Raw genomic sequence first — 15,615 nt, 5'->3', positions numbered from 1 at the left:
TGTATTTTCCGTGCTTTAGTGCCTTAAACTAGCCAGTACTGTGTGTGTGTCCCAGCTGGACTAGCTTATGAATAATAATATCTGCCAAAACATGTATTTTTTTAACCTTGCCAAGTTGTCTCTTGTATTCAAAGAGAAATAAAAAATAAAAACAATTGTTCAAAAGAAACATCCCGTTTGTGTATAGGCGTGAACTGTATGACTGATCAGAGGACTGTGTTTCTTTATTGAAGGCGTTAGTTTGTTAACGGGAATGTCAACCTCAACCCTTTGCAGGACCAAATTCATGAGTGACTTCAGTTCGCCTTGTAAACAGAATGACTTGAATATTGCTTTGCCCTCCGAATTTCAAAGGTTTGAAGGGAAAATTGCCCCCGTGTATTTTTAACTTATTTATTTGTGTGTAGTGTCAATCACTGCATTGGACACCGACATGTTCACATATCATTTCTTGGGAAGAAAAAAACAGAGAGATATTGGACTTTACATTCCTGCCGTATAGTCTATAGTATAAAGTGCAATATTATGTTTTGCAACTTTGTACTAACAACTGTGAACTTCACCATACCACTAATAACCGTAAATAATAATGGGATTTTTATTTATTTTTTCTTTAGGTGATAAATTCGATGACAATTGCATTTTGCTCAAAATCGATATCGCCTACCCACACAGCTGAACTCGCTGATTCAGACATCGGTGAAGTCGTATAATTTCGTTACACAAATTTGCATGGGTGGGCGCATACTATTCTTCAAATTGAAATTTCTTGAAACGAACACTAAATTTTCCAAAATAAATCGTATCACTGCCCATAGTTAATCTAAGTAATCGATAAATACCAAGATAATTACATGAAATAGGGTTAAAATGTTGAAATAACGCCATTATTCGTGCATAGAAAACAAACCGCGAAGTCACAAGTTCGTTCACCTTTGACGAATGGTCGTTCGGTAGGTGATCGGAAATCTTCGTATTCATGTATCTTCTTAATGTGGAACTATTTTTTAAAACCGTGAACTTGACCCGTTCGAATCATCAAATAACCTGATCTTCACACCATACAAAGAATGATGTCTAAACTCTCCAAAAATATAAAGATTGATGAGGTTCCTACTCGTTTTATACGTTTTTGATGCATTCACTTTCATCATAAACTCGATGAAAATACGGAAAAAGTAAGCTTGTACTTGACAGGAAATATTTCATAAGGTAATGGAGTCCAGTTTATTTCTAATTCAGATTAATGAAAGAGCAGTTTCTTGTCTTTAATTTGACATATCGTTCATGCTAAATGATTAGCAAGAAACCATTTTGTGTAGGTGGAAACAAGTCGGTGTTTTCAAGCTCGTGTGCTCATTACGTATTCATATTGACCGCTGGGCTTGCATACGACTACGATAAATACGGGCGGTTTTCGTGCAGCGGCGTACTGACTGAGAATAGTGGAATGAAATAGAATACAAAAAGGATCACTGCCCTAACATGTATATGTATAATCCTTTTGGGATTCTCATAAAAAGAATAACATTTCAAATTAAAAAAAAAGGAAAACAAATAAATGATGATGATGATGATGAAATATGGAACATCGTTTATAAACTTGTAATGTTTCATCCTTATTGATTTTATGGTAGGTTACTGACAGACACGAGAATTAGACAACCTTTACATGTATCTCAAAATAGGCCAACTTTGTATAAGCAGATTGGCCATGTAAGCCCTGGGGGATCATGAATACATAAAGTGTTGAATACTTCCTACTCCCCCCCCCCCCCCCCCCCCAAAAAAAAAAAAAAAAAAAAAAAAAAAAAAAAAAAAAACAACAACAACAACAACAAAAAAACAAAACAATAATAATAATTTTTTTTAATGGTAATAATACTATTAATAAATAAATAAATTAATACATTTATTTTAAAAGTATAATGTACTTACTGCATTGCCAACCAGGAAGGCTTCCATGCCTCGTATGAGCTGCCTCTCCACCTTGACTACACTGCTAGTACCAACAAAGGTACGGTACACAGTCGTGGCATTCATGTGCTGGTCACGAGGCTATGTGGTGACAAGGATACAGAGAGGTAGAGAGATGTAGAGGTAGGGAGAGATAGAGAGAGAGAGACAGAGAGAGAGACAGACAAACAGAGAGAGGGAGAGAGAGGCAGAGAGAAAGACAAACAGACAGAGGCAGAGAGAGAGAGAGAGAGAGATAGGCAGACAGAGACAGACAAGGAGACATACAGAGAGAGACAGAGACAGAGAGAGAAGAAGGGGGGGGGGAGGAGACAGTGAGAGATGGGGTTAATGATAGGTAAAGGTCATGAACAATGCTCCACATAACTTGTTTGACATCACAGCGACTACCTATATAATACATGTAGTCCCTTTTGTCGTCTAAGCTGCAAATAGAACGCTTTAACAATAAATCCATATGCTCCAATTCATGTACCCAACTACACTTACAGTGTGTATGTACATTTATAAACATTTAACATTTAATATTTCATTTAATTACTTCTTCTAACTACACATTTACATGTTTTACTTGGAAATGGAAGTCTGCCTGATTAATTACCTTTTTACTGCTTTTCAAACTCTCCACAGCTTGCCAGAAACTGAAATAAAAAGTTACAAAAAGAAATTCAAAAATACAACAAAAAAAACAACCATCAGATACATGTACATTTACAATGTCGAAGGGAATGTCTTCAAAATGAATTCTTAACTTCAATATTTGTTGGCAATGGCCAATGAACACATTCATTGAAACCTGTTTATAAAGAGTGATTTAGGGAGACAAGAAAAGCAGTCTTTATAGGCAGGTGGATTTTATGTTCTTTCCATTGGTAAACTTGTTAATAAATTAGAAAAATTATTAATGGGAAAAAATATGTTGTCTAAGGTGGTCTTTCTATGCAAGTTTCACTCTACCTGCACTGTAGTGTACATGTACCTGCACATTTAAAGAAATTTACAAAGCAGATATTGTTCATTGATGTACTATTTTTAGGAATTGGTGTGAATTTTGTTGAATTCTATCATGATATAACTCATCATCATTATCATCATCATCATCATCCTCATCATCCTCACTATTACCATCACCATCGCCACAACCATCACCACCACCACCATCAGCAGTATCGTTTACATTTGATTTCCCATACTCTGGGGCTGAGGCTGAATGCTTCAATTCCTTAATGGCCTTACTCCAAGCCATCTGCTCTTTAGCACCCATCTTGGTGAGGACAGACACTTAAATGGCCGATGAATTCCATATTTTTCTCCAATTACAAACTTACTTCAAGAGGTCTTCTTTTCCTTCCTGCTTGAGGAAAGCCAGAAAGCAGTCCCTCTTCTTTCCATCCCCGAGGATCTCATCCAGAGACATGAGCCGTTGGGTCTGGTAGGCTTCTTCCTGGCCCCCTGCTGACCCTGATCCCTTGCAGTAGGACTGGTAGTGAGGTCCTCCAAGAAGTTTCAAGCGCTTCTCACACAGGGCCTTAGCAACATTGTTCTGGGAAGGGGAAACAAAATGTTTGACAGGTTTACAATTCTTGCATCATCTCTATCTTTCGAATATATAAAATCTTTGGTAGGCTTCTTCCTGGCCCCCTGACCCTGATCCTTTGCAGTAGGACTGGTAGTCAGGTCCTCCAAAACGTTTCAAGCACTTCTCACACTGGGCCTTAGCAAAAAAAATTCAAATAAAATAAAAACAATGTTAAGAGTATACAAACAAATATATATACATGTATAACACAAATAAAGGCCACATGTTATGCACCCCTGTACAGACACCTGGGCCCCGTCTTATAAAGTGTTGCAATTGATTTTAATGAATTGCAACTTGAAATTAACCGCAATTAAGTCTGATCTATTAAGTACAAAGTTGTGGTTTATTTTAAGTTACAATTTATTTCAATCAATCGCAACTCTTTATAATACAGGGCCCAGATTAAATGATTGATATGAAAGGAGGTTTAAGTATTACCTGGTCGATGCATCGCTTGAGATTACTGTTCATTTGAATCAATCGCAACTTCAAATTAATCGCAACTCATATCTCTTAAGTACACAGTTGAGATCGATTTCAAGTTTCGATTGATTTGAATCAATCCCAATTTTATTTTTATACAGCGCCTAGATTAAATGATGGGTGTGAAAAGGGTTCCTGTTACCTGGTTGATGTATCGCTTGAGATTCCTGCCCTGCAGTAGATCCCCTTTCTTGTTCCCTTTTGTTCGTCCCTTCTCCCCTTCCAGTTCGCCCCTTGTTTTCTTGAGGTCCTCTATGACCGTAGCATGCATGATCTCGGTTAAAATATGGTATCTGCGAAGGACATGGAAAGGAAAAAATTGTTAATGTAACCCTACAATTATTTGCATGTAAGAAAGTAACATTAACTTGACGAGGGGCTTGTGCATGTTCCATGATATGATTAGATCTGTATTCTCTTAATATGCATGAATTCAGTCAATGGAATACAGTAATGCATAATCAAATATGAGTTGTATTTCAAAAATCAAACTTATTTTCCACAACAGAGTCAATAGAGATAGGCCAATTAAAGGGGGATGGTGGTCAGTTTCCATATGCAGAAGGTCATAATTCTCTGACACCAGACTTGGTGGAAATACCATTAATGAGTGTACAAGTCTCTCACACAAATCCGTGGTCCCATCAAGAAATACCCCCACCCCCAAGTCTCTCAGAGAGTTTTCGTTGATGGAATTGCAAGATGATGACTTTTCCTGATTGGTGGAAAATGCAGAGCATTACATAAGCCCTGTTGGTCATAAAACTGAAGGCTAATCCTGGTGATTTAAAACATTAGTTAATGGGTAATCACCTGAATGAGGTCAAATTCTCCAAAGATTTTGCCATACAACACATATTCGGAGCCAGAAGCTAGAACGCTGCTTTCACCTGATCTGCAAGAGTTCATCTACATCACTCGTCGAGTTGATAAGTTTAATGAACTCTTCGTTTGGTAACATACTGTAAACATGGTAATATTCGCGGTGCTTTAATTTTCACGGATTCCATGCTAAAGTCCGTGTCCGCGAATATTATATGCATGACTTCTTATGCGTGTTTTGAACGGGCTGAATTGCGTGCAACGCAAATTTAAGAACCTGCCAATATGTTTTGGGATCGCTTAGTGCGAAAAATTAATCACGCGAAAATAACAGCGTATACAGTACTAACTTAATCCGTGTTCTGAATTGAATACGGCCCTAGAAGCTAGAATAACGCTTACACCTGATCTGCAGGTGTTTATACACATCACTCATCGAGTTGATGAGTTTAATGAACTCTTCGTTGGTAACATAATAACTTAATCCGCATACTGAATTGAATACAGCTCTAGAAGCTAGAATAACACTCTTACCTGATCTGATGGACCACATCTTGCAGTGCGGCAGAACGGGTTGCACAGATAAAGACCTGACCCTTGTAAATGAGAGGGCCATCGCAGCCATCGGGCGATGGAAGAACTTAATTTAATTTAATTTAATTTAATTAAGGAACTGTACATTAATCTTGATCTAAGGAGACACGAACGAACGAACCTGATCTGCAGGAGTTCGTCCACATCGCTGGTCGAGTTGATGAGTTTGATGAACTCTTCGTAGGTCGCGGCGTAGGCGTAGTTTCGCTTGCTCTTCTCCACCAGCTTCTCAGTCCTTTCCAGGTGCATGAGGAACGTGGTGTTGATGAAGTGAGGACTGCACAGCATGTCCACTGCAGGCTTCAACACTAGGAAGAAAAGATCAAACCACAAAGAGTGAAGGTAATTATCCATGTTGTAGTGAATTATAGTTTAGGGTAACTGTAGAGGCACCATTACAACCCTTAAAGCTTATATGTACTAGTTTATAGGAGGGATTAGACCACACTGCAAGGTCACTGGACAGGTGGTTATCTCATCAACTGAGCTCTCAATTAACATAAGAAAAAGATGATCATGGGGGACCAATGGTCACCGATTAGGCACTTTTTCTATATAGAGGGAGCAAGTAGCTACAAGTAGGACAATGTGGCTTTAAAGGGAGTGGGTCGTCAGTTTCCATCTGCAGAAGGCCATAATTCACCGACACCACCAATAATATTATTGTTGTTATTATTATGTGTCTCTAAACCTTACCTTGGCAGGTGAAGATCTCTCTGAGGAGCTGTCGCGCCGTCTCACACCCTGCCAGCCTCTCTGGAAGAAGGAGGACCAGGAACACCTCCACCGCCTCCCGGAAGAACTGCGTCTCCGCCTCCTCGCTGGCCAGGGATGGGTGCAGGTAGAAGATCTTGGGCTCTTCCCCTTCCCTGCACATTGACAGAAATTGGGAGTCCTTTTTAATAGGGATATATATACATGTGTAGCGACAAATGTTACAGTGCATTCATTTATAATTCACTGGTATACATATTGTGTTTTTAATCCAAAATGGCCGCTTTAGAAGTCATTGAGAGTTCGAGGATTTGGTATTACGCCATGTCCTCAAAACTGGTTTTAACTCGATTTATTACTGCACGATGTTTATTCATTAGTATTTTGATCACATGACCAATTAACATAGATGTACGCGTATTTATTCATAAGTATTTAGATCACGTGCCTTATTAACATACATGTGCGCTTGTTTTGAACCAATCGCGCTGTAGTATATATATTGTTGTATTCTCGTGTTGTGCATTCCGTACACATACACAAGTAGAGATTTGTTTAGTGGTTTCTTGAACCACAATATTTCGTGCCTATGTAAGTAAATCTAAACGCTGTCTAGCTTAGATTTGAGTAGTATTTTCTTGACTGTTATTATTCATGCAGAGTGAATGATATTTAACTGACTTGTTTTAGTACTGTCTTAAGTTGTACTGAACAGGACTCTTGATATTTCGAGACTTGTATTAAGCGGTAATTATTAATACCATAGTGACTAAGTTGAGTCTCCTTTACATTAATGTGCTGTTGGTAGTTATCTATGTTTGATTATTAATAGTAACTACCAAGGGCCTAGTGATAGTTTAATTGTCTGTCACTGTTGAGATAGACAGAAGAGGTTTTTGATAATTCTGTAATCATTGTATCTTATGTGAAATTATAGAATATAGAACCAGTTTTTAACCATAATCAATTTGTCTGGATGTGATCATTTATTAAGTGTTTTATTGTCTGGAGGGATACTGCTTTTTAGTAGTTTAATTAAAAAAGGAATTATGTGGGATTACTAGTTAACACGCAACATAGTCCATACCCCATGTAGTTTTCTAAACATGTAAACTAGATATTCATATTGTTGATTTGGAAAAGTCTGTGTAAACATACATCGTACAGCTGAAAGGTATTTACATCACAGAGTAACAAATGAAATTTGTTTATACGTACATGTTGATAATGGATAGAGCGAACAGTTCCAAATGTAGGTACTGTGCGATTGAGCTCTTACATGTAATTCAACAGAAGCCCACAACCATGCGAACATATTCTTTATTCTCTATGCCCCTCCTTTTCTCTCTCTCTCTCTCTCTCTTTCTCTCTCTCCCCCCTCTCCCTCCCTCTCCCTCCGACACCCCTATTTTCTTCTTCTTGTTTTCTCTCTTGCTCTACATGTGTTTTGTTTTAGTTAATATTATAAATCTCTCTACTTATCCGTTTGTACATGTAGTTCTTTTGCTTAACTGGTATTTTATATTTCCGTCCTCTCAACACACTTTAAACATACCTTACACTGGTTTCCCTCAGCTTCTGGAAGTGATCACAAAGCTTGTACACAACATCACTGGACAGGAAGCGCACCTACAAAAGTACAAGAAAACATGTCACATAAGATCAATCTGCTCTCGTTGAGGCTATCTATCATACTCCATCTGAAGACTTTGTACAATAGACGCACACGTCCTAAGCTTGTATAATTAATTAATGCACATGTATCACTAAAAATACTAATACACTTTTACCAGCAGGCATACATCTATGCTTTCTAGTTTATACCCACTTTCTCAAAACATGAACTTCAAAACACTTTACACGTTGCAATGTTAGGAAACACATGAACAACAGTAGGGCCTATTAGTTAGAATATTATACATACCTGGGCCCGTCTTATACAGAGTTGCCATTGATTTGAATCAATCCCAAATCCTCAAATCATTTGCAAGTTTGCAGTCTCCTATCTCTTATGTACATAAATGCTATTGAAATCAATTGCAAATAAGTTGCGATTGATTTCAATTCTTTATAAGATGGGGCCCTGACCTTACATCAAGCATATATTCACAAATTATTTGAAAAGAAAGATGGCCAAGTTTTTTGTGCATTTTTTTCCGGTCACACGTTAAAGAGATGTAACAGAGATCAGGAAGAAGGGACAAACTGGAACATTCCCTCTCCTTGATCACTTTGCTGCACTCAAAACAGTTCTTTAAAGCCCCACTGCACTACTTATAGCTATTTGCGCCCTCTATATAGCAAACAATGCCTAATAGGTGCCTGTTGGTCCCATGATCGTCTTTTTCATATGTTAATTGAGAGCTCATTGTATGAGATAACCACCTGTCAGTGACCTTGCAGGGAGGTCTAATCCCCCTGGCCAAACTAGGGCAGACCGGCTTTAAAAAAAAAATCGGTCCAAGTAGAATGCAGGCAGTTATACAAATGACGAAAGGATATATATACTCACCATGTCAATTCTTTTTAGTCTCATTGCCATATTATGGACCACCTCCCACATATCATTTCTTGTATGAGAATTGGAGAAGAAAAAAACAAAAACAATAACATTTAATTAATGCACATTTAGGAAATACAAGTCATCAATACTACAGGAAACAGCAGAGTATAAACTGGGTTCAACAATCACATGCTTTTTTTTTTCTTAAGGGTTTGTTTAATTACAACATTGTGATCCGATGTGATTGAATTTATGACTGATTTCTGATTTTTTTAAAAATAAAATTTCATGATAAAGACAGGAATCCATTAAAATGTCCCTTTACAAATATTTACGCATCAATGGACAGCACATTGTCACAACATTAACATCTACATACAACATAAATATCATTTCATGACTGCTTTAGGGAGTTTAAAAAAAAAAAGAAGTCGTGAAAATAACTACATGCATTAACCACATATATTCCTAAATGAATTTTGACAGGATAAAGCTGTTTCATGGCATTAATCTTATTCACATTTTGTACATTTCTGTTCAAATGAACATCACTTTTGTTTACGGTAATAAAAATACAAAAAATATTTAAAAGAATTATAAAAATAGATACTCACTCTAAAGCATCAGTAAAAGTAGCACCATCTTGTCCAAGAGTATTGTACCAGAACATCACATAGTCCCTGACCGCCAGATGAAATACTAAGCCAAAAATATCAATAATAAATTAATAAAAACTTAAGAGACATCACTAGCTACAATATGTAAATAAAAACAAACAAACAAACAATTAAAACAGAATGACTCATAAAAAATTGCAGCACTGGACTCAAGAAGTATTGTAAAGGATAGCAAGGGATTAGCAACTTTCATTTTTAATTTTACCAAAAGAAATATGGGCAAATTTAAAACATCTTGACAAACCTAGAGTAGGAGACTACATGTACATGCATGTACATGTATGTACAGAACCATCTTTTCATTTCTTCTGGGTAGTCTTATCCCATTGCATGAACAGGTAATTAAGGCTATGAGGTACCCGAGTACACTCCCATGCTTACAAGCGAATACTCGAGTATTCGGACGCCATGTTTTTTTTTTTTTTAATTTTTTTTGATTTTTTTTTGTTGTTGATTTTTTGTTGATTTTTTTGTTGATTTTTTTTTTGCCACCACCATACATACCACTGGAGCAGTATCCCAGTTCTGTCTCCGAAAAAGCATGCAATTTTACTTTGAGTTGCAGTTGAAGGCGCCGATTTAATAATAATAATAACAGTGAACAATGCTGTTTTAAAAACCAAAGATGGCAGAATAATCCATTTTCCTCCAAGTCCAAGCAGAAATCCAGACATTTGGTCCCAGTTTCTGAGTGGTGAGTTTGACAGTGCTTGAGTTGGGAAACATTTTTACTGACGGCACCATGCCAGCGGCCGCCGCTAACCCAGGCACGGGTAAGCGTCGGCCTGGACATTTAAAAAAAAAAAAAAAAAAAAAAAAAAAAAATTGCGGCCGAATATTCGGGTACGAGAAATCGTACCCGAGTAGTTGTCAACCGTGCGGGTACTCGAGCATTCGACTACCCTTCACAGGCTTACAGGTAATGATTTGAATTCGAAACAAAAGTGGGAGCTTGGAAATATTTGTTTACCCTAGTCCCACCTATGCATTTGGAATAGGATCAATATTGACAAGCATGATGGGGGAATCCGGGTTCGGGACACTCAACAAACATCCTTCTCTTTTGCCTTCAGATTGAACGAAAAATAGTCATCAACTACAGGGCTGTCAACTTTGGGGAACTGCTTCGAGGGAGGTCGTACGCAAGACGGGGCCGGTGTTTTAAAATTTGAAAAATCGCGCCGAAAATTTCGCAACGACTTGGCCAGCCGCTGAATAAGTGGGGGAGGGGGGGGGGGGGGGGGGGGGGGGGGTAAGAGCACATTTTTTTTTTTTGTCCCGGTTGTGGCGGGAGGTTTTTTCATAAACCGGGAGATTCTACATCGAAGCGGGAGAGCGGGAGGAAAGGCGTGCTGGCGGGAGTCTCCCGCTACGAGCTATTGGGATGGCGGGGAGAATGAGCGTGGAGGCGTGAGACTCCCTCCAAATGCGGGAGGGTTGACAGCCCTGTCAAATACATGTAGCACTACCTGTCATGAATATTTGTCCTTTATAATATTGTGAGATTTGAGTACCCGTATTTTGATTGATGAAGTACCTTTTATTGCTTGTAAATCTCTTTAAATTGCTGTGTTTTAAATAAATAAACTGTCTGTATATATATATATATATATATATACACAACCTGTCTGGACACACAATGTCTTGGTTTAAATGTTCCTCTTACGTTCTCTGATGGCATTGTCAATGTTTCGTGATATGACGACCCGTCTTCCTGGTCTTCTCCTGCGACCTTTCAACTCCTGTCAAGCAAAAAATGTGAAGAAACGTAGTGAAAGATTCCTTACAAATAATGGCACCCGTTTCATAAAACTTTTTATCCGGAACAAGTTAACTGTTTTAAGCTACTGAAATTGTAGCATTTGATTGGCCAAGAGAAAATTTGTCATAGAAATTTAGTGTTTGTTAAGTTATTAATGACAGGTTTTATGAAACAGGACCAAGAATGCCATTACATGTACGTGTCATGCAATTGCACTGTAAAAGAAACTGTGTGGAAGTGATTAGAAAAAGTAAATAATATAGCACATCAGTATTGGTGCATACTTTGAGGTTTTGGAACCTCAAAATGATAAGAAATTGACTTCAGTCTTGCCAAAAGTCGCATGCACTACACATAGAAATGTGAATACGGGACTACACTAACATGTCGCAAGAAAGTGTGATCCCCAACCTGTAATTATTACTTGTCATGTTTTGAATATAAGCAGTGGCGGATCCAGGGGGGGGGCCGAAACGGCCGCGGCCCCCCCTATTGGCGGCGCAAAAAAAAGGAAGAAAAAAAAGAGGAAGAAAAGAAGAGAAAAAAAGAAAGGAGAAGAGGAGAAAAAAAAGGAGAAGAGAAAAGAAAGGAGAAGAGAAAGGAAAAAAGAAGAGAAAATAAAATAGAAGAGAAAAGATAAATAAAAAGCCCCCCCCCCCCCCCCCCCCCCCCCCCCCCCCCCCCCCCCCCCCCCTCCCTCCAACTCCGGGGTTGGAGGGACTGAATTTGTGTTCCCTAAATTTCCGATGAAGAGTTACTTTTCACGAAACAAAAGTCCGGCCCGCAATACACAAAAATCCGGCCCGTACTGACTTTACACACCGGAGACAGAGGGGTGCTTTCAAAGAGAGGGAACATACATGTGCGTACCCTAGATAACACTGAGAGGGTGAGGGGGGGGGGGTGGGGAAAAGAAAAGTCGGTGAGAAAGGGGGAAAGGCAAGGAAATGACGACAAATATGGGAAAACTGTAATCGGGAGATTAGGGGACATTCCAGAAGGCTCATTGGCAAACGTTATTGAATAGAGGGGGCCGGGCCGGCCGCATAAAATCTCGAGCCGCAGATTCAAAGTTAAACGTTAAGAACAGCCCCTGCGGTCATCACTCTTTAGTGAGAAATTTGAAAAGGGCACAATATTTTGGATGTCTTTTAAATAGAAGTTATATACTCAACAGTCAAATTTTAAATTAACGGTAGGGCCGCTTGACAACTCTTATTTTACCCTTCATTTGGATTCAGCTCGTATCGACTCGCTTGTGATTCTATTAGAACTCATGTTGGTAGTAATCATGGACAAGGGCGGCGATCCTGGGCCCGATATGGGGACAAGTCTCCCAGGAAATATAGAAATATAGCTAGAAATAAATATAGCGGAAAGAGCGTACATATCGGGCTTAGGGATTTTTTAGAATGCATAATTTCAGCATTCAACATTGCAAAATCTCGTTTGGTCGCTACGCCCCGGCCCGGCCCTCGCCCGATAACACAAAATTATGACGCTCCCTGCCGTGATTTATCCATGGTAGGTGTAATATAGAACGGTACAACGAATAGTCTTCTTTCTCCAATAATTTAATAAAATGTCAAAGCTTCCGCGCATCGCTTGGGAGGGGGGGGCAACTGAATTCAGACAAGGATTGGGAGTCGAGAATGGTGAAACGAATCATCTTCTTTCTCTAATAATTTAATGAAACGTCGAAGCTTCCGCGCTTCGCGCGGGAGGGGGGGGGGGGGGGGAGAGGGCGGGAACTCAATTCAGACAAGGATTAAGAGTCGAGAATGGTACAAAGAATCGTCTCCTTTTCCTTATAATTAATTAAACGTCAAAGCTTCAGGGCTACGCGTGGGAGGGGGGAGGGACGGGAACTTAATTCAGACAAGGATTAAGAGTCGATGACGGCACAACGAATCATCTTCTTTCTCTAATTATTTCATTAAACTATGAAAGGCCAAAGCTTCCGTGCTTCGCGCGGGAGGGGGGGGGGTGAATTCAGTCAAGTAATAAGAGTCGAGAATGGTGCAACAAATCTTCTTTCTATAATAATTAATGAAAGGGCGAAGCTTCCGCGCTTTGCGCGGGCAGGAGGAAACTGAATACACCCAAGGATTAAGAGTCGAGAATGGTACAACGAATCGTCTTCTCTCTCTAATAATTTAATGAAACGTCAAAGCCTCCGCGCTTCGCGCGGGAGGGGGGGGGGGGGAACTCAATTCAGACAAGGATAAAGAGTCGATGACGGTACAACGAATCATCTTATTTCTCTAATAATTTAATGAAACGTCAACGTTTCCGCGCTTCGCGTGGAAGGGGAAAAACTGAATTCAAAGAAGGATAATAATTTAATAAACCGTCAAAGCTTACGCGCTACGCGCGGGCAAGGGAAAACTTAATTCAGACAAGGATTAAGAGTCGAGAATGATAAAATGATTCGTCTTCTTCCTCTAATAATTTAATAAACCGTCAACGTTTCCGCGCTTCGCGTGGAAGGGGAAAAACTGAATTCAAAGAAGGATAATAATTTAATAAACCGTCAAAGCTTACGCGCTACGCGCGGGCAAGGGAAAACTTAATTCAGACAAGGATTAAGAGTCGAGAATGATAAAATGATTCGTCTTCTTCCTCTAATAATTTAATAAACTGTCAAAGCTTACGGCCAAGGGAAAACTTAATTCAGACAAGGATAAAGAGTCGATGACGGTACAACGAATCATCTTCTTTTTCTAATACTTTAATGAAACGTCAACGTTTCCGCGCTTCGCGCGGGAGGAGGGGGGGGGGGCGGGAACTCAATTCAGACAATGATTAAGAGTCGAGAATGGTACAAAGAATCGTCTCCTTTCCTTTATAATTTAATGTAACGTCAAAGCTTCCGCGCTTCGCGCGGGAGGGGGGGGGGGGGAGGGGAACTCAATTCAGACAAGGATTAAGAGTCGAGAATGGTACAAAGAATCGTCCCTTTTCCTTATAATTTAATTAAACGTCAAAGCTTCCACGCTACGCGCGGGAGGGGGGGGGGACGGGAACTCAATTCAGACAAGGATTAAGTGTCGAGAATGGTACAATAAATCGTCTCCTTTTCCTTATAATTAATTAAACGTCAAAGCTTCAGCGCTACGCGTGGGAGGGGGGAGGGACGGGAACTTAATTCAGACAAGGATTAAGAGTCGATGACGGCACAACGAATCATCTTCTTTCTCTAATTATTTCATTAAACTATGAAAGGCCAAAGCTTCCGTGCTGCGCGCGGGAGGGGGGGGGGTGAATTCAGTCAAGTAATAAGAGTCGAGAATGGAGCAACAAATCTTCTTTCTATAATAATTAATGAAAGGGCAAAGCTTCCGCGCTTTGCGCGGGCAGGAGGAAACTAAATACACCCAAGGATTAAGAGTCGAGAATGGTACAACGAATCATCTCCTTTCTCTAATAATTTCATTAAACTATGAAAGGCCAAAGCTTCCGCGCTTCGCGCGGGAGGGGGGGGGGGGGGGTGAATTCAGTCAAGTAATAAGAGTCGAGAATGGTACAACAAATCGTCTTTGTTCTCTAATAATTTAATGAAACGTTAAGCTTCTGCGCTTTGCGCGGGAGGGGGTAAACTGAATTCAGAGAAGGATTAAGAGTCGAGAATGGAACAACGAATCATATTTTTCTCTAATAATTTCATTAAACTATAACATGTCAAAGCTTCCGCGCTTTGCGCGGGAGGGGGAAAACTGAATTCAGAGAAGTTTTAAGAGTCGAGAATTGTACAACAAATCGTCTTCTTTCTCTAATAATTAATGAAAGGTCAAAGCTTCCGCGCTTCGCGCGTCATTGGGGAGGGGTGGGGGAGGGGGGTTAGCGAGCTACCCGCATATGATTTTTTGACATCTTTTCTCGTTTATTTGGCTATAAATAACACTTTCACAAAATAAATATTTTGCTCAAATTGTTGCTCGCTCGCTTCGCTCACTAGCCGAATTGTGAAACCAGAAAGTTACTTTTTCGGATAAGAGGCTATAGCCCCCCCCCCCCCCCGATGAAAATGTCAAAAATTGTAATGGTATGGTGCTTCTAATATGACCTTGAAAAAAACGGTCGGCGCAATTTTCAAACTTCCTGCCCCCCCTATGGAAAATCCTGGATCCGCGCCTGTATAAGTGCATTTGAAGAACCATCCTCATCAGGGGACACTTTTTCTATGACACTCTTCCATACTAACATAACAAGAATTAACGAGCTCACAAATGATTTGTAAACTTTCCCAGAACTCAACCTCCTCTTTAAAGCATTGTTTTACAATGTTTCCAGTTTAACATATGAGATGCATGGCCCTATGTGTTATCAGTGTCTCAGATATGGTGTAATATTAAAGCCCTAAACAAAGTGCAATTCAAAATGATCATGAAGTGCCTCAAAAATTAAAAATCTTTGAGTGAATGATTTTACCATACTCATTTTCCCAATAGACTGTAGTTTTATAAAAAACGTTGGGGAAAACGGTTGTTGAAATATTGAA

The 15,615-nt window shown here is 39.4% G+C and overlaps 1 protein-coding gene across 1 annotated transcript in view; it reads right to left on the bottom strand.

Annotated features, from left to right (window-relative positions):
• The window catches only part of LOC583205 (sorting nexin-25), a 34,234-nt gene that overhangs the window by 16,648 nt on the left and 1,971 nt on the right, over positions 1 to 15,615 (bottom strand). Inside the window, exons 3-12 of the mRNA XM_030980868.1 lie at positions 11,019 to 11,094; positions 9,290 to 9,374; positions 8,685 to 8,742; positions 7,728 to 7,801; positions 6,155 to 6,327; positions 5,580 to 5,766; positions 4,185 to 4,335; positions 3,306 to 3,520; positions 2,579 to 2,618; positions 1,939 to 2,058 (exon numbers count right to left, since the gene is read on the bottom strand). Coding sequence (XP_030836728.1) covers positions 1,939 to 2,058; positions 2,579 to 2,618; positions 3,306 to 3,520; positions 4,185 to 4,335; positions 5,580 to 5,766; positions 6,155 to 6,327; positions 7,728 to 7,801; positions 8,685 to 8,742; positions 9,290 to 9,374; positions 11,019 to 11,094 — 1,179 coding nt within the window. The remainder of the gene's footprint in view (positions 1 to 1,938; positions 2,059 to 2,578; positions 2,619 to 3,305; positions 3,521 to 4,184; positions 4,336 to 5,579; positions 5,767 to 6,154; positions 6,328 to 7,727; positions 7,802 to 8,684; positions 8,743 to 9,289; positions 9,375 to 11,018; positions 11,095 to 15,615) is intronic.

The sequence above is a fragment of the Strongylocentrotus purpuratus genome, unplaced genomic scaffold (genome assembly GCF_000002235.5).
Source record: "Strongylocentrotus purpuratus isolate Spur 01 unplaced genomic scaffold, Spur_5.0 spur5_scaffold_11, whole genome shotgun sequence".
NCBI classification, from domain to species: domain Eukaryota; kingdom Metazoa; phylum Echinodermata; class Echinoidea; order Camarodonta; family Strongylocentrotidae; genus Strongylocentrotus; species Strongylocentrotus purpuratus.
The sequence above is the reverse complement of the archived record's forward strand: the minus strand, read 5'-3'. Positions and strand labels throughout refer to the sequence as shown.